The sequence below is a fragment of the Bison bison genome, unplaced genomic scaffold (genome assembly GCF_000754665.1).
Source record: "Bison bison bison isolate TAMUID 2011002044 unplaced genomic scaffold, Bison_UMD1.0 scf7180017864080, whole genome shotgun sequence".
NCBI lineage: Eukaryota > Metazoa > Chordata > Mammalia > Artiodactyla > Bovidae > Bison > Bison bison.
In genome coordinates this window covers 4,457,467-4,479,476 of record NW_011494652.1, presented here as the reverse complement: position 1 = coordinate 4,479,476, position 22,010 = coordinate 4,457,467, and the positions used below count along the sequence as shown (strand labels likewise).

Here is a 22,010-nt window from a genome sequence, read left to right as displayed (position 1 = left end):
GGAGTGGGTTTCCATTTCCTTCTCCAGGGGATCTTCCCAACCCAGGGATCGAACCTGGGTCTCCCGCATTCCAGGCAGACGCTTTAACCTCTGAGCCACCAGGGAAGCCCAGTCCATGGGGTTGTAAAGAGTTGAACACGACTTAGGAACTGAACGACAACAACAAATGTGCTTGGAATAAGACTGCTAGAGATTTTACTGGCCATTTTTGTTCTGAAATAGGCCTCTTTATCGGAATGTAACTTAAGTTCTAAGTAACATTTCTTAACATAAAACTGAACTGAACTGGGCTTCAAATTTATCTACATTAAGACTTAAATACATTGGGGCAACTTCTAAGAAAAGTGTCATTTTAAATGTAATTCATCTTACTGCCAAATCGAGTTTCTTCATGTTGTATATTTTTCTTCTTTCTCTGTAAGTCTCCCAGCATTCAGTTGAGTTCAGGCGCTCAGTCGTGTCCGGCTCTTTGCGACCCCATGCACTTGCAGCATGCCAGGCTTCCCTGTCCATCACCAACTCCCTGAGCTTACTCAAACTCATGTCCATTGAGTCATGATGCCATCCAACCATCTCATCCTCTCTCATCCCTTACTCCTCCCACCTTCAATCTTTTCCAGCGTCAGGGTCTTTTTCAAATGAGTCAGTTCTTCACATCAGGTGGCCAAAGTATTGGAGTCTCAGCTTCAGCATCAGTCCTTCCAATGAATATTCAGGACTGATTTCCTTTAGGATGGACTGGTTGGGTCTCCTTGGTGTCCAGGGGACTCTCAACAGTCTTCTCCAACACCACAGTTCAAAAGCATCAGTTCTTCAGCACTCAGCTTTCTTTATAGTCCAACTCTCACATCCGTACATGACTACTGGAAAAACCATAGCTTTGACTAGACGGACCTTTGTTGGCAAAGTAATATGTCTGCTTTTTAGTGCTTAGTAATCTTCAGAGTCCATCCCACTCCTCATATATTGGTCTCAAAGAAATGAATTTATTTTTAGGGAATCCAGATTGGAACTGTCTGAACTGGAGAGAGTTCTAGTAAATCTTTCCTCATGTATCTCATATGAAACCATTGGGGGCTACCCCAGAGGGCCAGTGATTTAGACTGAGCTTCCACTGCAGGAGACATGGGTTCAGTCCCTGGTCAGAGAACTAAGATCCCGCATGCCACCATATGTAGCAAAAAAAAAAGTGACCATTAATACAAACACGAAAAAGTCTTTAAATCACTGTTTGGAATTATGTCTTCAGTGTGGGGCATGGGTATGTGTATTAGGAAGCTAGTTAACCATTTGTAACATGTTATTTTTAAAACCTTTTGTATATGTTGTTTTAAGCCACAGAAGAATTTATAAGGAATAATTTTATGTGACCTTAAGGAAGATGGGCTAAATATGACTTTTTTATTCCTAATCCTTATACAAGTGTTTCTTGGCTACCACTAAACAACCAGCCGAGGTTCTCCCTACCTTCTGCCAGATACCTCAGGAAAGAACTCCAAAGACTGGGCTAAGACCTAGACTTCTAATTTTTTTTATTTTTTTCTTTCTTCAATTGACATTCTAACTATATCTTATTATTTATGCATCATCGAGATGATAAAAACTTTAAGAGACTGAAAGGATTGGTAACCTAGTGAGTTTGGTCCTCTCCATACTGATAGAACCTAGGCAGTTGTTTTTACAGTTTAGTTTTATAACGTTGTAGACAAGGCAGGTGGTATTGTGGCCTTGTTTATGGGAGGAAATAACGAAGCTCCAGGTAGGTGTGGTCTTGTGTCGATGATTGGTACAGTGCGCCAGAACAAACTTAGCAGTACTTTCCCATATTCACAAGCCAGTTCCCAAACTCACTTCCCACCCCTGAGTGAACAAAGGACACTATATTTTTTGTTTTTCATTGCAATGGGACATATATATTTTCCTGAGAGTTTGAGTATAGCATCTTTTTTTTTTTTTTTTCCTACAGAAGGTTGTCTCTTTTTTTGGCCAGGCCACACGGTTTGCATGATCTCAGTTCCCTAACCAGGCACTGACCCCAGGTCACGGCAGAGAAAGTCTGAAATCGTAACCACCAGGCCACCAAGGAATTCCCCAAGGTTTCTTTTTTCTTTTTTTAAAATTTTATATTGGCCGTGCTTTGTGGCATGCGAGATCTTAATTACCAGACCAGGAATCGAACCTGCGCCCCCTGCATTGAGAGCATGGAGTCTTAACCACTGGACCACCAGGAAAGTCCACAAGTTTCTTTTTCCTAGCTCTTCTACCATGGATGTGGAAAACATTAAATCGTGACTTTGGTGACTTACTAACTTGCCTTTAGGAACCCTAAGAAGGAAGGTTTTATAAGTTTATCTCTCAATAATCTTCTTTTGGCCTGGGGATCTGCATTTTTAATTTATGAAAAAGAGAAATATCTTTTTAATCCTAAGGGATGCCTATAGATAGATTTTATTTCATTGAATTCAATTGTAGGAAGTCATATTATAATTCACTAATCAGTTGTACAGGTCAAATGTTATGATAGAAATACACAAACTATTAACTAATTTGACCAAACTCAGGGAGATAGTGAAGGACAGGGAAGCCTGGCATGCTGCAGTGCCTGGAGTCACAAAAAGTTGGACACAACTTAGCGACTGAACAACAACATCTCTTAACTAATATAGTTGCTGCTAAGTCGCTTCAGTCGTGTCGGACTCTGTTCGACCCCGTAGACGGCAGCTCACCAGGCTCTGCCGTCCCTGCGATTCTGCAGGCAAGAACACTGGAGTGGGTTGCCATTTCCTTCTCCAAACTAATATAGTTAAATAAAGATATTTATAGAGGTAGAGTAGTAGGGGAAAATGTAGAAAGATTTGTGTCAAATTTTAGGCAGAGTAAAAGGCGGCAGCAAGAAAGGGAATGAGTTAAGAAGAGCCATCTAAAGAGAGCTCTTAACACTGTGACAGGTGCCCTAAGAGAGCTTGCTATTTATCAGGAATCATGGAAAACGTGGGTGCCTTTGCTCAGTAAGACAGAGGTGGCATAGAGACCAGGTCGTAAGAGAATGAGTGGCCCAGTAGGATGACTGCACAGACTGGCAGTGTTTGAGTTCTCCCTTGTTTACCCAATACCATATCAAAATATAGCTGATGACAGAAGACAAAAGATTTAGAGACTGGCTCTGCAAGTACTTTCAGTTAAGATCAAATGGATTACTTATTCCTACATTGGACCTGTTATATTTAATTTGAGCTTTAGATAATAGTTTCAGACTTGAATACTTTGAAAACCTAAACACCACCAAAAAGAAAAAAGCATTGGATCGGGTGGGTGCCGAATCACTGCCCAGCTGGAGACTGCAGTGCCAGAGCACTTGGTGCTGTGGTAGCACAGAAGGCTACACTGCAGCAAAGGACTAAAGCAAGCCCAGAGTTTACCCTTCCTGTAAGAGAGAGGAAGGGTCTCTTGTTGTAGCCTATGTGGCTCTCACAAATAACTAGGAAAAGAGGTTAGAGGAACATTGGTGGGATGAGATACCCATAATTACATATTCCCTGGGAGAAGCAGATCTAGTGATGTGGTTAAAGGTCTTTGAAGCTTCTAAAAATGTTCTACAGTATTGAAGAAAGAATAATACAGAGTTGCAAGGGGATTAGATGAAATATGGGGCATTAAAAAAAGTTGATTTATTGGCAGTTGGGGGAAAGTAATGAGTGTATATAAAGTCCTGTTTTGGAGGGGTTATAAAGTAACCTTGACTCCTGATCTAAAATTGAGAGGCCATGTCCTTGAGAGATGTTGAGTAAAGAGGCAGGAGCTGGAGTAGTATGTATAGTGTATAGTGTAATCCCATTAGTGTTTTAAAAAAAGTATCTTTGTTTGTATGTGCTAAAATTACAGAGGGCCTGGAGTGGGAATGTTAACTCCTTACTGACCGTGGGTCATAGCAAGGTGGTGGGAATCAGCTGGAAGGCTGAATTTTTAATCAGACTTTATTGTTTTCTGTTTATTTTGGTAATAAAGCAACTCTTAATATATGTATAAAAAGAGGCATTTAATATATCAATACATCTGGCTGCCCAACTCAGTTAATGAAACAATTTCAGAGTTTTTGAGTATTTTTCTACTTTCCTATTTTCTCTAAGACATTTTGATACGCTTGGCAGAAATGTGACTGTGGGGCAGGATACTAGATCAATAAGAGCCCGTTTTCTCCTCTATAAAATAACATCTACCTCAGTGGTGATGTTGTGAAAATTACAAATCTTTGAAATTCACTTATTTCACTACTGTAAGTAATCCCTGCCTGCTCTCTGCCAAGAACCAGGCTTAGTGTTGGTATAAATATGCAAACATACTGTGGACCAAACCTCAGGGGGCCTACTAAGGTCCAGTGGAGGAGCAGGCATTTTAAGTGGGCTAAGACAGTGAGTGACTGTCTGACTTCTAGGTTTACAGGTGCTGGACCTGACCCTGAGGACTGGTGGTAGATTCTGTCCTGAGGGAAGGAGGCGCCCTTCTTTTTAGTTAACTGGTTAAAACCCTTGCCTGTTAGATGATGCAGACTGATGACTACAGTATTATCTAAATGATAAAAGCTCTAAATTTATAAATTTGAAATTCTTCCTTTGTGGTACAGTTGGCTACTGCTGCTCTTATCTAAGAGTCTATCTAGCGTTTTATTTTAAACTATGATCTAAAAATGTATATGAAGCTCCTCAGGAGGATGATGGGACTGAAGCAGAGTTACGGTTGTGAATAAATACAGAAACACCAATCAGGAATGTTCCTTCATCTGACACTTTGGGAGTGATTCTGACACTAACAAAGAGAAGAGCTGATAGAGAGCCCAGTATAATTGGATTTTAATCCATCAAGCCAGATGAGGAGGGAAAAAAAGAACCTGTATAAATAAAACTTCATTTGTAGTTTTTACTGATATTTGTAATAATTACTGAGTAAAAAGTTTTGAATAACTCACCTACAAGGCATATAAAGCTAGATTAAAATAGAGACAGTTCTTTAAAAATGTTTTCATATAGTCCTGTATTATGTAATGTTATGATCTTACTAATTCTCATCATTGTTGCCTACCTTTTATTCTGAATGAAAAGGAGAAAAAGAATGGGCCTTATTTATAATGTGTGATTTGGGAACTTACTTGAAATGAGTTTCCTAGTGCCCTGATTTTTGTTCTTTCCTGGTGGCCTCTAGAATTTGTGCTTGCTACAACTTGGACTTGTGTTTAGTTTTGGAGTAACTTGTTTCTCTTAAGTATTTGAGCATACTGTATCATCCCTCTAGGTTAGATAGCACTAAGACCTAAATAAGCATTTTCCAAGAGGACCTCTCACAATGTTAAGGAAGGTTTTTCTAACATAATAGGCTAATTACAGAGAGTCCTTGAATCGTAAAAGTACAAGTTTAGGATTAGAATGACCATTCACACATTTCCAGGAAGAGCTCCACAGAACAGTACAAAAGTCTCTCCTTCCCTTGGTAAACTAATGTCAGAAGCAAACGTGCTGCCCCTGGCACCAGAGCCCCAGGCCTCAGAGAGCCTACTCGGCCATTTGACTGTGCAGGAGAAACTCACCGCAACAGCTGTCCTGGAATAAGCTAGAATAAATAAGCATGTTTCCATTGGTAAGAGCTAGGTTCTCAGTGGCCTGAGGTGTTTATTTCAGAGCCACTTCTGTAATTTCCCAAAAAGCCAAGTTACATTTATTAGAGTCTAAAAGTTACATAAATCTGGCCCCAATATACTGAATGCTGAAGCCTGAGAAAAGAGTGCTCCTTCAGTCTGAGTTTAACCCTGACTGTGGATCGGTGAGTGCAGAGTAGGTGACACGTGTCACTTGAGTGGCTGTCAAAAGTGGCACCAAGATGTGTGACCTTATGGGAGACTGGTTGCTTCATCAGGCAATGTCAAACGACAAGAATAGGAAGAGTGCGGGGGTGCTGGTATCCTGAGGATGGAGTGGTGAGAGGCAGAGTCCGCGCTGTTAACTGAGGCCCCAGGAGAGCGGCAGGTGTGGAGTCGGAGGCGGTGCTGGTCCTAGGTTCCCGGTTAGGTTCCCGGTGCCTGATGCCAAGCAGGGGAGTGAAGCTCCTGAGGGTGCACCTCAGCCGGTCTCACTTGGTCACGAGGGAGCCGCCCGCAGCGGGGCGGCTCTCACGGTGTGGGCTGGGGCAGAGGCCGCCGCAGTTGTGGAAGTAGCTGAGATGAACAGACGGATGGTATCGGGTCCCCTCCGTGTTGGTGGGTATGCGTCATGCCCAAGGTGTTTCTGGAAACGTGTGCTGGTTCTGAATTCCAGCCTAGGGGAGGGGCAGCGGGGGCAGGTGAGGCTGGCCGGCGGTGGGGAGAGAACGCAACTCCAGAGGCGCTCGGCTCCGGGCCGGGCTCTGCTGCAGAGGCTGAACTTCAGGCGACTCGCTGTCTGCCCGGGCACGGGGAGAGCCCTGTGCGCAGCCCGGGGGAGCGCGGCCGTGACAGGGAGGTGACCCTGAGGGCCGGGGTGTGGACCGCGGCAAGGACTTTGCAACGCGGGACCCGACTCGGCACGGGTTAAAGCCTTCCCTTCCCTCCGCTGGCGCCTTCCCGAAGTCGCCGGCGAGAGCCCTGGGGGCCGGCCCTGGGTTCTGCCCCAGCGCTGACGGGGCGGTGGGAGGGAGAGGGCGGGGCGGCGGTTCCCTCCCGGCGGGCTCTCCTCCAATCGCCGCGCCGGGAGCGCTGCCCAGCACGCCCCCTCCTGACTCTGCCGCAGGACGCTGGGCCCTCTGCTGGCTCGCTCACTCGAGCTCGGCTCCCCTCCTGCCATCTTCCGTTGCAAAGCATTTCTGGGAGCTGCATGTGGGTGACGCAGCAGCATTGTTCGCAGGCACAGGAAGCCGCGGCTGAGCTCTGGGGCTCGAGAAGGAGCGCAGGGCGCTGCGCGCCGCTCCCTCCGGGTAGCCTGAAAGGTGATCGCCCGATTGCCCTGCCTTAAGTGCCCTGGGAGATTTCAGATTTTTTTTCAATAAACTGGGATTTTTCCTAGAGGCAGAACACCTAACTCCTTCAGCACAACTTCCAACACAGAAAGCAAAACAAAGACGCTGGGGAAACTTCATCCAAGAGCCTCGGCAGCTCCAGAGGACGGGAAACACAAGGTCAGACGGGCGGGCGGGCGGCAGAGCCCTCTTGGTCTGGGGTGTGTGGTGTGTGGAACTGCAGGGACCAGTCTCGGCGGCAGAGAGGCAGGAGAACTGCCTGGCGGCGAGTCCGGGATAGTGCTGAGGTATCGGTGGTGCCGTCGTCACTGCACTTGTTCCCTCTCCCGGTGGGATGTGCTTTCGAATTGGGTCGTTTGCCTTTGGGAGTCTCTTCCCCTTCTCCGCCCAGGCGCCCGCGGTTCTCGTCGCCTTCCTGGGCTGTGGCGGGTGTGGGCTTGCGCTTGAACATTCTCTCATGCCAGGAGGCTAGATAGGCGTAAGCCTTTCCGCACTCCACCCCCACTCCCTGTCCCAAACCCCCTCTGGTGAAGGGTGGTGGCTTCTTTATATGGTTTCTTGAAGGGCCTCAGCTGGAGTCTGCCTTTTTTGATGAAAGCAGGGCGTGCTTGGTTGTATGGCCCCAGTGAAATAGGGCTTGGAAGGAAATCTGCATTTCCCTCCACACCCACGCAGACCCTAGTAACTGAGTCGTGCCTCTGTGAACAGCTGCCCCCACACCCCACACCCTCCACCCCCGCCCCAACACAGACACAATTTTCCCACCTACCCTTCCTTGTCCCCCACAGAAATCTAGCAGGTAGACTGCTTTTGGTGATAGTTAGGTCCCTGTTCTACTCTTGAACAATTGTGGATCTTTCTGTGCAGTCTGTTTTGCTGAAAGTGGAAAGTCCCTGTTTGTGGACAGTTCAGTGCTCTAGGGGCGGAGGAAATGGGCAGAGTCCTACTCCGCGGCAGCAGTGCGAAGTGGGGGAGGGGAACTCGCACTGCCTAGCACACATTTTGAATGGACCTGAATTTCTCACCCCAGGGAGATTGGGAGCGGGACGGAGCCTGGTCCCACGTGGCACCGCACCCCGCCTCTTCACCCCTACGCAGTGTGGTGCTAACAGGAGGCTCCAGAATAGAATGCCATAGCAACTCGAAGTAAATAAAACGTCTGCAGAGAAAATCAGTTTGGGGGAGGGAGAGAGGCATCTGGGGGACTTGGCAGAGGGACTTATCCTGGAGGAGCTTCGTGGGTACTAGTTAAAGGGTCTTTCTGAGTCCCAGCTCTGGATCCGGAGCGTGATCCTTAGGTTAAGGATGAAAAAGCTTCGTAGAGAAATGCTTCATGCTTCAAGAGTCCTGGTCTCTAGGCATAGAGCCCACAGGATTCTGAGAATGATTATTTAAAATGGCCCAGGCATGCTGGCCTGTCTAGGATCAAAAGTTTACTTTTTCTTGAAACAGTTGATATCCTGTATACATCTAAAGCAATCAGAAAGAATTGTGTGATTTGTCTTCTGGATTTGTGGGGGGGGGGGTGGTGGTGTTTTGCGGTTGCCATTGCTTTAGGGCTCATGAGGTCAGGTGAGGAGAGATTTCATTGTGCTAGAAGGTTTGGGACTGAGAAATTTCTGTCTAAAACATAAAAGATTTGTTTCAAAATAATAACCAGTGTGACTCACTTGAGTGGCAGTTTCTTACTGTAGAATTGTTCCTCGAGGCATTCAAACTAGATTGGCTAAAGGCATGAGAACTGTTGCCCCTGAGATTGTTGCTGCCCCCTCTATAGGAATAAAGGCAAATAAGTGACCATGTGTGCATATGGGTACATGTGTGTGTGCATGTGGGTGTGAGGGAGAGAGATTTGAGAATGAGATTTCTTTAATCGGCCTTCGAAGAACGGAGTCCTGGGTTGAAATCAAGATGTTAAGACCCTGTTATTCATATTAGCCAATCCTTTTTGTTATTTTTGCCAGTCGGTATTTGATAACGTCGACAGAATGAAGGAATTATTTTAAAATATGATGGTACTCGTTAGCTGGTATAGAAAAGTGAAGAGTTGATGTAAAGTTTTACTGTCATGTATAGAAGTATGTGACAACACTTGACAACGGTAGCCTGGTTACAGTGAGCACACAAAGTGCAGGGTTGGAAGCAAAGGTCAATGTAAAGTCCTGATAGTTCGAGTTCTCTTCTATCTTCTGTTTCGCAGCGGGTCTCTATATGAACGGAAAATGTCGAAAGTTGCCAGCCTGCTCTTCCCCTTGGTGCTTAGGGGAACTGAGGCTAAGTCTGTCTGGATGCTGTTAGGAGTGGTTGACTCTTTGTTCACTGTGTCTTTTCTTCCCCTCTTCTCTCCTGTCTCACCCTTAGGTTTTGCTGGAGGAACTTGCCAACAGTGATCCCAAGTTAGCCCTCACTGGAGTCCCTATAGTACAGTGGCCGAAAAGGGATAAGGTAAGAAACCATTCTTCAAGCCGCTGAAACATTTTGCTGGCTAACTATTACCATTCCAGGAAGAAAAAGAACAACCAGAGGCAGACAGGTTTTGGTGCATTAATGTGAACTGACAGAAAATCATTACTCAGTTCTGTTTTGACTCTTCAGTCAAGCTATCTTTGGAGGTGACTCTCTTAACAGACTGTCAAACTAGAAGACCTGCCTCCAAGTTCAGATGCCAGCGTGTACATTTGTTCACCAGAGTGGATTGGTTCCTATCCTTCTGCCCCAGTGACTCAATTCTTTTTATAGATCTGATGTAAAATTAGTTAAAATAATTAGATATACATTTAAAAGGCTAGAACGTTTCTTCATTGGAGTGAGACCACACTCTGAAGGTTCCCCTTGATTCGGACTTTTCAGTATTGAATTGAGAAGGGACGAAAACAGCTACCCATTAGTTAATAGATTGTGGCTTATGAATTTTCATGTCCCTTCAGTCAGGTCCTATATAATTCTATCCCATATTGTCCTTTGTCAAGATCAGTCATAGAATTCTGATCTTGGTCGTGAGTCTGGCAAATAAATTAGGCTCTTCTTTGTTTCCCAGATACAACTTGCAGAGCCATCACATCCCAGGAACATTTAGGCAAAATATAAAGGTGTGTGTCTAAAATATGTCTTTGAAGAAGCACTTCCTCCTTCCTCAGTGCTTCTGTCCCACTTGGCTTCTGCTTGGCCACCTGGGGCTGCCGCAAAGCAGGTTAGTCCTTTCTGGCCCTGGCTGTTGAGTGTTTTGTGTCCAAAAAGTGTTTAAGGCGCAGTGGAAGTTAAAGAAGTGGAAGACACAGTCCTTGTTCTTAAAAAGATCACCGGCAAGGTAAAATACAGGTGCTAAAATTATAAGCGTATACCTGAGAAATTCATTCATGTTCAGCTGTTATTGGAGTGTCTGCTAGGTGCCAGAACTGTAGGGTTGAATTAGAATAATAAAGAATAAGACTTGTTGCTCCTTCAAGCAGTTTCCTGTCTTCTTCAGAAGTGTATTCGGAGTAATAATATTCAGGATAAGGAAATATTGGAGGGCCCCTGCAATGCCTTTGGCACATAGAAAGCTTCAGGGAAGGGCAGATCAACCGAGTGAGAGGGACGTGGCTGAAGTAGTCTGAAGGGATTGGCAAACTTTTTTTGTGAAGATAACGTGTAGGTAATAAATGTAATAAAGATGATAATTTTTTAAATTTTGCAGGCTATTCAATCTGTTGCAGTTTCTCAGTTCTGCCACTTCACCATGGATAAAACAAAAATGAGCATGGTTTTGTGCCAATAAGATTTTGTTTACAAAAACAGCCTGTGGGCGATTTGCCCTCAGGCCATAGTTTGCCAGGCCATATCATCATCTGCCCACTCCAGTCCTCACTGCTTTCTCTTTCCAGCTTAAATTCCCAACCCGGCCAAAGGTGCGGGTTCCTACTATCCCCATCACAAAGCCTCACACTATGAAACCAGCGCCGCGGTTAACACCTGTGCGCCCAGCCGCTGCTTCTCCCATCGTGTCTGGAGCCAGACGGAGACGAGTGCGATGTCGAAAATGCAAAGCCTGCGTGCAGGGAGAGTGTGGTGTTTGTCACTACTGCAGGGACATGAAGAAGTTTGGGGGGCCTGGTCGCATGAAGCAGTCCTGTGTTCTCCGGCAGTGCTTGGCAGTGAGTGATCCGCTGGGTAAAGAATATGGGGGAGGGGTGTGGTGCCGGGGGTGGGGCTGGAATATACATATAGTATAGACCCGCAGAGCTGGAAAGAAAAGATTCTGCTGTCTATGGCTTTTTTCATTTTGCCCCTTTTGTCTCTGGATTTAGAAGGAAGATGTCTGATATTTAACATAATCTAATTTTTGCCTAATTTTCAAATGAGAGACTAGTGTTTGAAGGACAGATCACTGCAGTCCGTTCCCTCTTTAAGTGGATTAGAAAGGAAGGACCTGGGAGGCCAAGGATAGGCCAACTGAAAATAAACTGATCCCTGTTGGTCTCTACTCAGCTGGTTGACTCTTCCTATCTTCCTTAGTCATTTTCCTGCCAAAACCTCTCTTCTCTCCACCTCATCTCCATTCTCTCTTAAGTGTTTACTGGAGAATTGCAGGAACCAAATTGTCCACCTTCAGTTAAAGGGAAGCTGAATGATAAGGATCTAAGCTTGGTTTCTGTCTTTGTCCTCTTATAGCCCAGACTGCCTCACTCTGTCACATGTTCCCTCTGTGGAGAGGTGGATCAAAATGAGGAGACACAGGACTTTGAGAAGAAACTCATGGAATGCTGTATCTGCAATGAGATTGTTCATCCTGGCTGCCTCCAGGTGAGGAGAGGCCTAAGGGGCCCATGAGGTAACAGAGTGTCTCAAGACTCTGAGTGGAGCAGAGGAGAGTGGGACATCTGTCACAAGGGGCTGCTGAGGGTCACAGAGGGGTCTAACATCTGTTCTTGATTCAGTGTCTATATTCAGTGTTGGGGACCGTACTAGACCCTGAGGCTAAACTAGTACAGAAAATAGTCTTGGTTTCTGCTCTCATGGAGCTTACAGGCTGGCCTTCGTGGGTATGTTTGGAGTCCCCAGCCATCGTGGAATAGCGTAATTTTGGAATGCCTCACATTTTTAAAGTGTCTCTATTACATACTTCATTGTATCCGTGGGTTATTAGTTCCTGAAAGATGGTGAGAGTAATACTGTCAGCTGACGTTTAGTGTGTGTTGAGTCTGTGTCAGGCTCTGTGCATACCTGGGGTAGTGCGCTACCCCAGGTAACAATAGGAATTCTGTGGGAATCCAGTGTTTAGAATTATGGGCGTACACTGCTAAAGGCCCGGGTTCCATCCCTGGTTGGGAACTACGATCCCACAAGCCACACAACACAGCTCGGCAAAAAAAAAAAAAGGGGGGTGGGTAATAAGGAGGTTTAAGCCTTAACCTCAGAAATTGAGTCAACTCTTCTATCATGGACCTTGGGCTGAGGTGTGTTCAAAAGCTCCCCAAGAGATTCTAATGTGCAGCCAGAATGGAGAAGCACAGTTTTATATGACTCCTCATTTAATCTTGAAGACAACTCTGTGAAATTGGGTCTATCTTAGATTTTCTGTAAATCTAAATTACATTGGTTGGTGCTGGTACTTTCTTGGTCTTTCTGAAGGTGTCAACTATGTCATGACTGCCACCTGGCTGACAATGATTATATAAGACTGTTAATTGTGAGAAGCAGCCCAGTTTCAGACAATTCAAATGTGAAAAAATACGTATCTTGGATTTGATAAAATAGGGTATAAAATAGGGTATTATCATCATCATGATGACAATGGTTGGTACAAAGTGTTTACTACATGCCACACATTTTTCTAAGCATTTTATATAATATTTAATCCATTTAATCCTCACCATTACCATGTAAGGTGGATATTGTTATTTATCCTCACCCAACAGTTGAGTCATAGAGACCTGGTTACTAGTCTCCAAACCAAAGCCACAACTGCATCATAACCATTATGCCCCACACTCAAGATCATACTGGCACCATTCCTGTATGTGCACTTCCTTTTACAGAGTGGCATGGGACCCTCAGGAGAAGGTATGTGTCAGAGGAAGAGACTCCAGATTGGCTCAGACTCTTGGGAATCTTCTCTTGAAGGCTAAATTTGATCAGAGTGAGGGTGGCCAGTATCCCACTGGCTGAGAGTGAGGCCAAATGGCTCTTGATTTTGTTTTTTTTTTTTCCTCCCCTGTAGACCAGTGGGTTTAGGAGTGAGTAACTCTTTCCAACCCTATGTCTGTGTTACTGTTTGATAAAAGAAACTTAAGAGACAGATTGGCTTTTGTCTGTTTCTTAAATGAGACAGATTTTTAATAACCTCTCTCTGCCTGTAGATGGATGGAGAGGGGTTGCTTAATGAGGAATTGCCAAATTGCTGGGAGTGTCCAAAGTGCTACCAAGAGGACAGCTCAGAAAAAGCCCAGGTAAGGGAACGTTTCCAGTCTCGCACTGTGAGAAGGAAGCAAGTGTCAAGTTTAGAAATAACGTTTGCCTTTGCATGTTTTTTCTGACCCAGGAGATTATTTTTTTGTTTGTTTGTTATCTATTTTCCCCTTTGTTTAGCTATTTTTGAGTTGTGAATTTTGTTTTTTTTGCATTATTGAATATTGTTCCCCCGGGACTCTGCAAATTCCCAGTGTTCTTCTACACCCTGGGGCCCTTGGAAAAGAGGAGCCACAGCCAGGCTGTTTGAGGAGGGAAATGAGGTGAGCATGGTCTGTGAGGAATGAAACTTGAGGGGAGGCAGCGACCTGAGTCAGCTGGTACATACAGTCGTACCCTAGAGTTTCCAGTTGCACGGGTTCACATTTTTGTCTGCTTCACCTTTGTGGCACAAAGTCCTGCCATTGTGCCCAGTTGTGTCCTACAGAGGCAGTCCCTCTTCTGGAGAGAACCAGTGCCGTGACCTTGGCCCCAAGCTACTATGGTTGCTTGTCAGTAGCCACCAGTAATGTCAGAGGGCCAGAAGGACTGGTCTCTCAGGCCAGGAAGACACGATCTGCTATGGGCATGCACAGAGGCGGCCATTGGCCTCAGGCCAGTCATCATGCTCTGGCGGTCTCCCCCAGGTACCCTGTACAGGAGAGTAGGAACACGTTTCCTTGTTTCTTTTGGGTTTTTTTTTCCCTATTTCTTCCCACTCAGGCACTGAGGTCATTGAACTTCTCAGTCTAAATAGGTCTGAGGACACGGATTTCTGGAGTTGACGAGTGCTAGAGTTCTCATTGGAGAAGGCAGTGGCACCCACTCCAGTGCTCTTGCCTGAAGAATCCTATGGACGGAGGAGCCTGGTAGCTGCAGTCCATGGGGTCACTAAGAGTCGGACATGACTGAGCGACTTCACTTTCACTTTTCACTTTCATGCGTTGGAGAAGGAAATAGCAACCTAATCCAGTGTTCTTGCCTGGAGAATCACAGGGAAGGTGGAGCCTGGTGGGCTGCCGTCTATGGGGTCACACAGAGTCTGACACGACTGAAGCAATTTAGCAGCAGCAGGGTTATCATTTCAAGTTCTTCTAACTAGCAGCAGGTTCTTGTAGTAGTAACTTTTACTTTTGTCTTCTTCACTGGTGGTGGTGGTGGGTGCTTGCTGTAGCAGACAGGTTGGCAGATACTATATTTAGTGTTACCTTCTAATGCCTTATAAAAGCCAGCATCCAAAAGTTGCTTGTTCTCTTTCAGCCACAGTGATCTAAGAATATAAGGAGAAAAGGGAGCAGAATAGTTGCAGAGGGACATAGAACATCATCTTAAGGGAGTCTGACCTGCTGCTTTGATACTCAGTGGAACATGGTAGTCAGGCTTCATTGCATCATAGCCAAGGTGGGCTCCAGGAAGGGACAGGGGACCAGAGAGCACAGGTGGCAGAGGGTGAGGTGTGCTTTTATTGTGGGATACTGGCTTCACCAAACTCGAATTCCTCATTTTCATCCTGAGGAGATTCCTCCAGGAGCAGTGTGGCTTCTCATTCTAGGCTTAATCTCTCACCTGTGGTTGGTCTCACGGGACAGCACGGGGTGCTGAGTAGAAACAGCCTGGCAGGGTCACACTCAGACCCTGTATAGGGCTAAAAGTCAGTAGGTTTACTGCTATCAGAATCTGCATCCTAGTTCAAACGTGTATATTTAGACTGTTTTTCTTCCAGCAGAAGCGTCTCTTGGGTGAAGAGCTGAATTAGAGGCAGAATTTAAAATGGTCAGATTGCGTAGGGGTAGGAGTTGCAGCCTCTTTAAAGGATTTCTTTACCCAGAGAATTATATTATAACTAAAAAGTTGGGACAGGAAATGAGTAAGGCAGGCTTTGGAATCATGTAGCTCAAATGTGGATCCCATTCCTCTGTACTTGGACACAGGCCTTTCTGTCACAGGTAGATTTCCCAAGCAACTTATTTTGAGGGTTTCGCTCTATAATCAGCTGCCTTGATCACAGATGTGAGCTCAGTTACAGTCTGGTTTGCAGACAGTGAGATGACCACCCTGCAGCACACACAGGTCCCTCCCCCATAGAAAAGCAGCAGCCTGCCCTCTGCTAGTCCCCGAGAGCAGCAGAGAGGCTGACCCGGTAAGTGCAGAGGGTCTTGAAGAAAGGAGACACTGACACGGCGTTTGCGGGCCTGTTTTGCAGAAGCGGAAAATGGAAGAGAGTGACGAAGAAGCCGTGCAAGCCAAAGTCCTCCGGCCCCTGCGGAGCTGCGACGAGCCCCTCACGCCCCCACCTCACTCGCCCACCTCCATGCTGCAGCTCATCCACGACCCGGCCTCCCCCCGGGGCGTGGTGACTCGGTCATCCCCTGGGGCCGGCCCCAGCGACCACCACAGTGCCAGCCGCGATGAGCGCTTCAAACGGCGGCAGTTGCTGCGGCTGCAGGCCACAGAGCGCACCATGGTACGGGAAAAGGAGAACAATCCCAGCGGCAAAAAGGAGCTGTCTGAAGTTGAGAAAGCCAAGATCCGGGGATCGTACCTCACTGTCACGCTGCAGAGGCCCACCAAAGAGCTCCACGGGACATCCATTGTGCCCAAGCTGCAGGCCATCACGGCCTCCTCTGCCAACCTTCGCCATTCCCCCCGTGTGCTGGTCCAGCACTGCCCAGCCCGAACCCCCCAGCGCGGGGATGAGGAGGGGCTGGGGGGAGAGGAGGAGGACGAGGAGGAGGAGGAGGAGGAAGATGACAGTGCAGAGGAGGGGGGTGCGGCCAGGCTGAATGGCCGGGGCAGTTGGGCTCAGGATGGAGACGAAAGCTGGATGCAGCGGGAGGTCTGGATGTCTGTCTTCCGCTACCTCAGCCGCAGAGAACTTTGTGAATGTATGCGAGTGTGCAAGACGTGGTATAAATGGTGAGCAGGGCTACAGGGATCAGGCACAGGGGTATGGGCGTAGGTGGCAGCTTTCCATGTGAGAACAGCATGTGTCTTGGCTCCTGGAGGCTGGTTGGGCCCTAAAGGATTAAATCCACCCAGTCTGTTTCCCAGACACAGGGGTCCTCTTGAAAGATGTGGCCGGCCGTGCCTGCAGGTGTCATCAGGGAAATCTGGCCCTTGGCCCCTTCTCCCTGCTCTGTACTTTCCCGTCTTTCCTTACTGGACTTTGAATGGATTTGTACCTTGGGGCTTGGGGGTGGGTACGGTGTGTCCTAAAACTTCGGAGTCATGATCCCCCTGCCCCCAGTTAGTTGAACACATCATGCATTTGTTACGCCAGTCACTCCTGGGGCTGGGGACACAGACGACCGCTCTTACACCCCTGCCCCATTACGTCTCCATCTCCCGAGAAAGGTATACGTGCTTTCAGAAACTTTGCAGGTGCTCACAGACTCACAGTTTTCCACAGCTCTAATTCTCATACTCTAAACCTAGGCCAGAATACCTTTCTCCAGCAAGCAAGGTTCAGTTTTGAGGCTTCCTGAGACTTTGTTGTCCTTCTTAGTGAAACCTGTCATTTCTTCTCAAGTTAGACATTAAGACCTAAGGGAGCATCCCTAGAGGTGATGAACAAAGATTTCCATTGGACACTGTTTTTCCTTAACTTCCTAAACCCTAGGATAAATCCTTTATATCTGGGTCAAATCCTGTTACGGTCGTTTTCAAAGTGTGATGCCCAAACCAGTGTCATACCTGGGACCTTGTTAGAAACGCAGGTTTTCAGGGCATATCTCAGACCTGCTGATCAGGACCTTGAGGGTGGGGCTGGGCAATCTGTTTTTAATAAATTCTCCACCAGAGGATTCTGATACACATGAAAAATTTGAGGTCCAGGGCTCTTGTTTTTGCCATACAAGTTTCACGTGCCCTGGGTGAAGTTTTCAGTCTCTAAGTGAAGACGCCATTGTTGCAACCATGAGTTTACGTCCCAAATCTGCATTGACATGTGACCTCCAGATTCTCCTGATACTTTTGTCTTTGTAGGGCTCAGTGGTGGCTCTGTCCCTCAGTTTCTAGGCCGAGCCACATAAGACTCCCATTATATGCCATCTCCTCTTGCCCTGCCAGCCAGACGCTGAGCCAGGCTGGGCTGTAAAATATTAAAGAGAAGCCGCGTGTTGCAGTGCTATTTGTGGCCTGTGGATTTGTCGCAGAAAGGCAGGCCTCTCCCTTTCTGTTCTGATGTAGACTGGCTAGAAAAAGTAAAGATAGCACTGAGGCAGAAACCTAAGGGTGGTGGAGGACTCTCCAGGCCTGATTTTAATAAAGAGCCTCTTGCGACCTGATAATGAAATGGGTTCTTTCTGGAGTTCAAGGCACAATGAGCTGGATGTGCCAAGTAGCACCACTCTGCGTCTCAGGCGGCTGGGAGAGACTTTGAGGAGAGTAGAGGGAAACCTAGTAACTTCTAGCAGTAAGAAGTCAAGAAATTTTTTTAATGTTCCTTTGTATACACTTTGGTGGGAGCCATACCATTTTAATGCAAATGAGGGGTTATAGTATATTGTTTTACTGTGTGTCCCTGACAGTCGCTCTGTGCTCTCAACCTGGCCAAAGTAAATTGGGGTGGACTGGTCAAGTAATCTCTCTTCGCTGAGGCAAGAAATGGCAAGGCATGATCCTTATATGCATGAAGAAGCATCTAGGGAGGGAGATCTCCAAGGCTCTGCTTTTCCCAGAAGCCTCCAGCAGCCTGTGGTGAAGTTCCTCTGACAAGGGATGTGAGGTCTTGACAGCTGGTTCTCTTTCCTTCTGTTACAGGTGCTGCGACAAGAGACTTTGGACAAAAATTGACTTGAGTAGGTGTAAGGCTATTGTACCCCAGGCTCTCAGTGGCATCATCAAGAGGCAGCCAGTTAGCCTTGACCTCAGTTGGACCAACATCTCCAAAAAACAGCTGACATGGCTCGTCAATAGGCTGCCAGGTGAGCAGGCCCGTGCTGTCCTTCCAGGGGCCCAGGGCCGGCGGGGAAAGCTGCATTATTGGCAGTGCTATTTAGAATTGCTTTCGGGCAATTTAGGGCAACAGTCTGTGCCATCGTTGCCTTTCTGCTTGGCAAGAAACCTGGCCGGTCCCACCTTAACTGCCAGTCCCCAGGGTGCCACTGTGGGCTGGCGGGTCAGGTGCTACCGCCAGCTCTGCAGGTCTTCTCGGTGTAGTCTCTGAAGAGAGGATTTGAGTTAAGATGTCGCCTTGATTAGCCCCTTGTAAGGATTCCCTTAAGCACTTTGAGGTCTTAGAAGTCACACACACTTGTTACTCTGCTGGAAACCAAGCAATCCATTTTACCACCAGAGTTAGATGTAATTTAGGAGGGCAAAGAAGTTTTTGAGCAGGATTACTAGAATAAGTTTAGGATATGGTCCCTTCCTCCATTCGGCTGGGGATCTGTTTACCTCGGTCAGATCAGCTGGTAGTTGAGGCTTTGGACAGCTGGTAGAGTGTGTTACTGCATGTCTGTCTCCTTCCGTTGCAGGACTGAAAGACCTCCTCCTAGCAGGCTGCTCCTGGTCTGCAGTCTCTGCCCTCAGCACCTCCAGCTGCCCCCTTCTCAGGACCCTTGATCTTCGGTGGGCAGTAGGAATCAAGGACCCTCAAATTCGGGACTTGCTGACTCCACCGGCGGATAAACCGGGTATGCTCTAGGCCTGACTTCCCTGTGCTCCTTTCAGCATTCCCAGAAGCTCAGGTAGTCCCAGAAATGACACTGTTGAAAAGTAGAAAAGTGGAAGTTGAAAACAGGACGATGGACTATGTACAAGTACAGTTAACTATTTACAGATAGCTACCTGCAAAGAAAGGAGTAAGTCCGTTTTGTGGGTCAGTGGAGTTTGGGGGTTAGAGAGTATAAGCCTGAGGAAGTCTGGGAAGGCATCATGGTTGAGGTGGAACGTTGAAGCCTGTTTCCCTGATGGTCTAGAAAAGTGTGGGAGTGTGGGAAGGAGAGGAGCATTCCACACATACCCCTTTGCTGTGTGAGTGAGGCACAATCCAGCAGCTGGGAAGAAAGAAAACGTGTTTGGTTTCCTGGAAACGGCCCCCACACACTGCTCGCTCCCTGAAGGCAGGGCTGGGTGTGGGCAGTTCTGCTTGTTAACCCCTGCACAGCCCAGCCAGCAAATATCCATGACTGAAGCTGCCTGCAGCTTGAGCTGAACTAGAGTTAAGGGTCTGGATCTAGGTCCTTCTCTTGCCTGTGCAGGCCAGGACAATCGCAGCAAGCTCCGGAACATGACCGACTTCCGGCTGGCAGGCCTTGACATCACAGACGCCACGCTTCGTCTCATCATTCGCCACATGCCCCTCCTGTCTCGACTCGACCTCAGTCACTGCAGCCACCTGACAGACCAGTCCTCCAATCTGCTCACCGCTGTTGGGTCTTCCACTCGTTACTCCCTCACAGAGCTCAACATGGCAGGTATGGCACTGCCATGTTCTGTGACAGATGGTCCCCTGCCCTTTGGAAGCCCAGCCCTTCTTGGAGTTTGACCAGTAGAACAGAAAGAACATGGGCTGTTGACTAAACCGTGTTAATTCGTTTCCTCACATGTGGACAAGACATGGAACTCTGTTCCTTTTGTAACTGGTGGGGACCAAGGCCTTGAGCAGTTGTCAGGTGCCTAAGAATACAGCCAGCACCCAGCTGCAGGTTGGGCAGCTTTGCGGTGCAGGGAGTACGGTGGCAGGGGCCTTCCGAGGCTGCCGTGCTGATGGCATATCTGGTCTCTGAGCCAGGTAGTTACGGGGAAAAGAGGGACTTTTGTTTAGCCTTTTGAGGAAAGCTGGGGAATTGAGCGTCAGAAGCAGGCTCCTTTGAGTGTGTGTACGCAGCATTGTCCTTGTGGTCACTTTCCCCACAGGTTGCAATAAACTGACAGACCAGACCCTGATCTACCTACGGCGCATCGCCAACGTCACCTTGATCGACCTTCGAGGATGCAAGCAGATCACTCGAAAAGCCTGCGAGCACTTCATCTCAGACTTGTCCATCAACAGTCTGTACTGCCTGTCTGACGAGAAGCTGATACAGAAGATCAGCTAAGACACACCCAGCCCAGACTGAACAGGAAACCGATCTTCCCCCTGACTCCCCAGCCAGGAGAGCCTCTCTCCCCGCCCCTGCACGGGCTCCGAGGCCAGCGTCACACTCCCTCTCTGCTCTCCTGTCCCTTGAGCCCTCCCCTTACAGTCAGGGCAGAGAGAGGGGTGGACCCCAGGCTTACCGGCCTGTTCCTCTCCCTCCTAAGAAGGGAGTAGCAAATTGATCCAAGGGGAAAGCGCAGGCTGTGTGCTGTCACAGTGCCTGCTTGCTTGCTCACCCGCCCACTCACTCGTCGGCCAGGAGGCCGGGTTCTCACTTTGGGGTGTCTGTGCAGCCATCACCTGCACTGGGCCCTGGGGCCCTCCTCCCCCCATCCATGGTCCCCAGCAGTGCCTGGTTCTGAGCAAACTCCCAGGGAAGAAAGCGGCCCTGTCTCCGTGGCCAGGTTCTCCTCGTGGTGTCCAATGCGTGTCTCTCCTCCGTCACACTCTCCCGACTTACGCAGGAGGGGCCAGTGGCCCCAGGAAGGCCAGACCCATGCAGATCACACTGGTGCTGTTGAGGTGTCCACACCTCTTGTCTGTGTCTGTGCTCTCCCTCCTCTCCTTGTAGCTTGATCCTGTCCGATGCTCACGGTAGTTCACAGAATGAGGTTCCCCCACCCCAGACTTTCCTGCTAGTTTCTATGAAGTCCTTGTTGCACTTATTGGGGTTGAGGCTCTTCAGAGGAGCTGGAACTGTCTACCCCAGGGACACCCAATTTTACTGCTTCCCAGGCAGATCCTGAGACAGGCACCGTCTCCCCATCCCTTCCCTCTTTGGCCTGCCCTACCCTTTTTCACACTTTCCTTTATTCCCACCTGAATAGGGCTTTCCCTAGATGTCTATCCTCAGAGGGAGCAGCCTGTCTCCCCCAGCTGGGGGGTCAGAGAACTAGGCCAAGTCCCCACCTGCCCCTGGGCAGGCTCCAGGCCTCGGGTCCTGTAGCCATCCGAGCCCACGCCTGTGTCTAGCCTCAGCGGCTCACTGATCCGGCGCCTTCGGAGGGGTGGGGAGTCCTGCTTAGAAGCCAGTCACCTGCCCTCTGCCTGCAGCCATGGAAGGGGGTGTGCATGTGCCTCTGTGTGTGTGGCTGAGTGTATTAAGCGTGTGTGTGGAGGGAAGGAGGGGAGCCTGGCGTCTCCCGCTCCACTGCCCTGTGTCGAGCCCCATCAGCTGCCCCCTCTTACTTTGCATTGAACGGCCTGTCCAAAGATCCTCTCTCTAGGGCAGCAGAGAGCTTTTTGCACTTTAAAAAAAAAAAAAAATGGAACGAAAGGTCGGGATTTCTTTTGGGTCAATATTTAAGTGTGTGAGGAGATGCTCAGTAGCAGCAGCCTGTGGCAAGAGCTGATAAACGATAGACGCGGGTTTGCACTCCGCTCCCCATCCGAAAGGAAGGCGATAGCACAACCTTGCCCCACCATCTGGAACCCAGCCCATCCCCTCCCGGCCCCTTTCCTGTAGCCTAGCCTCAGGCTCTCCTCCTCCTGAAGCCCTGTGGGGGAGGGGAAGGAGCCCAGG

At 48.0% G+C, this 22,010-nt stretch overlaps 1 protein-coding gene and 1 non-coding gene across 3 annotated transcripts in view; one reads left to right on the top strand and one right to left on the bottom strand.

Annotated features, from left to right (window-relative positions):
- Window positions 1–22,004, top strand: part of KDM2A (lysine (K)-specific demethylase 2A) — a 91,000-nt gene extending 68,996 nt beyond the window's left edge. Inside the window, exons 13-22 of one of the 2 annotated variants that reach the window (XM_010837716.1) lie at window positions 9,340–9,423; window positions 10,842–11,111; window positions 11,629–11,760; window positions 13,317–13,406; window positions 13,620–13,688; window positions 15,608–16,320; window positions 18,166–18,329; window positions 18,882–19,040; window positions 19,608–19,823; window positions 20,266–22,004. In XM_010837716.1, coding sequence (XP_010836018.1) covers window positions 9,340–9,423; window positions 10,842–11,111; window positions 11,629–11,760; window positions 13,317–13,406; window positions 13,620–13,688; window positions 15,608–16,320; window positions 18,166–18,329; window positions 18,882–19,040; window positions 19,608–19,823; window positions 20,266–20,447 — 2,079 coding nt within the window. In that variant the 3' untranslated portion in view covers window positions 20,448–22,004. The remainder of the gene's footprint in view (window positions 1–9,339; window positions 9,424–10,841; window positions 11,112–11,628; window positions 11,761–13,316; window positions 13,407–13,619; window positions 13,689–15,607; window positions 16,321–18,165; window positions 18,330–18,881; window positions 19,041–19,607; window positions 19,824–20,265) is intronic. The other variant, XM_010837717.1, reaches the window with a different exon arrangement.
- Window positions 34–105, bottom strand: TRNAS-GGA. Its single transcript has one exon. It is a non-coding gene; the product is annotated as a tRNA-Ser (tRNA).
- Window positions 22,005–22,010: the final 6 nt, after the last annotated feature.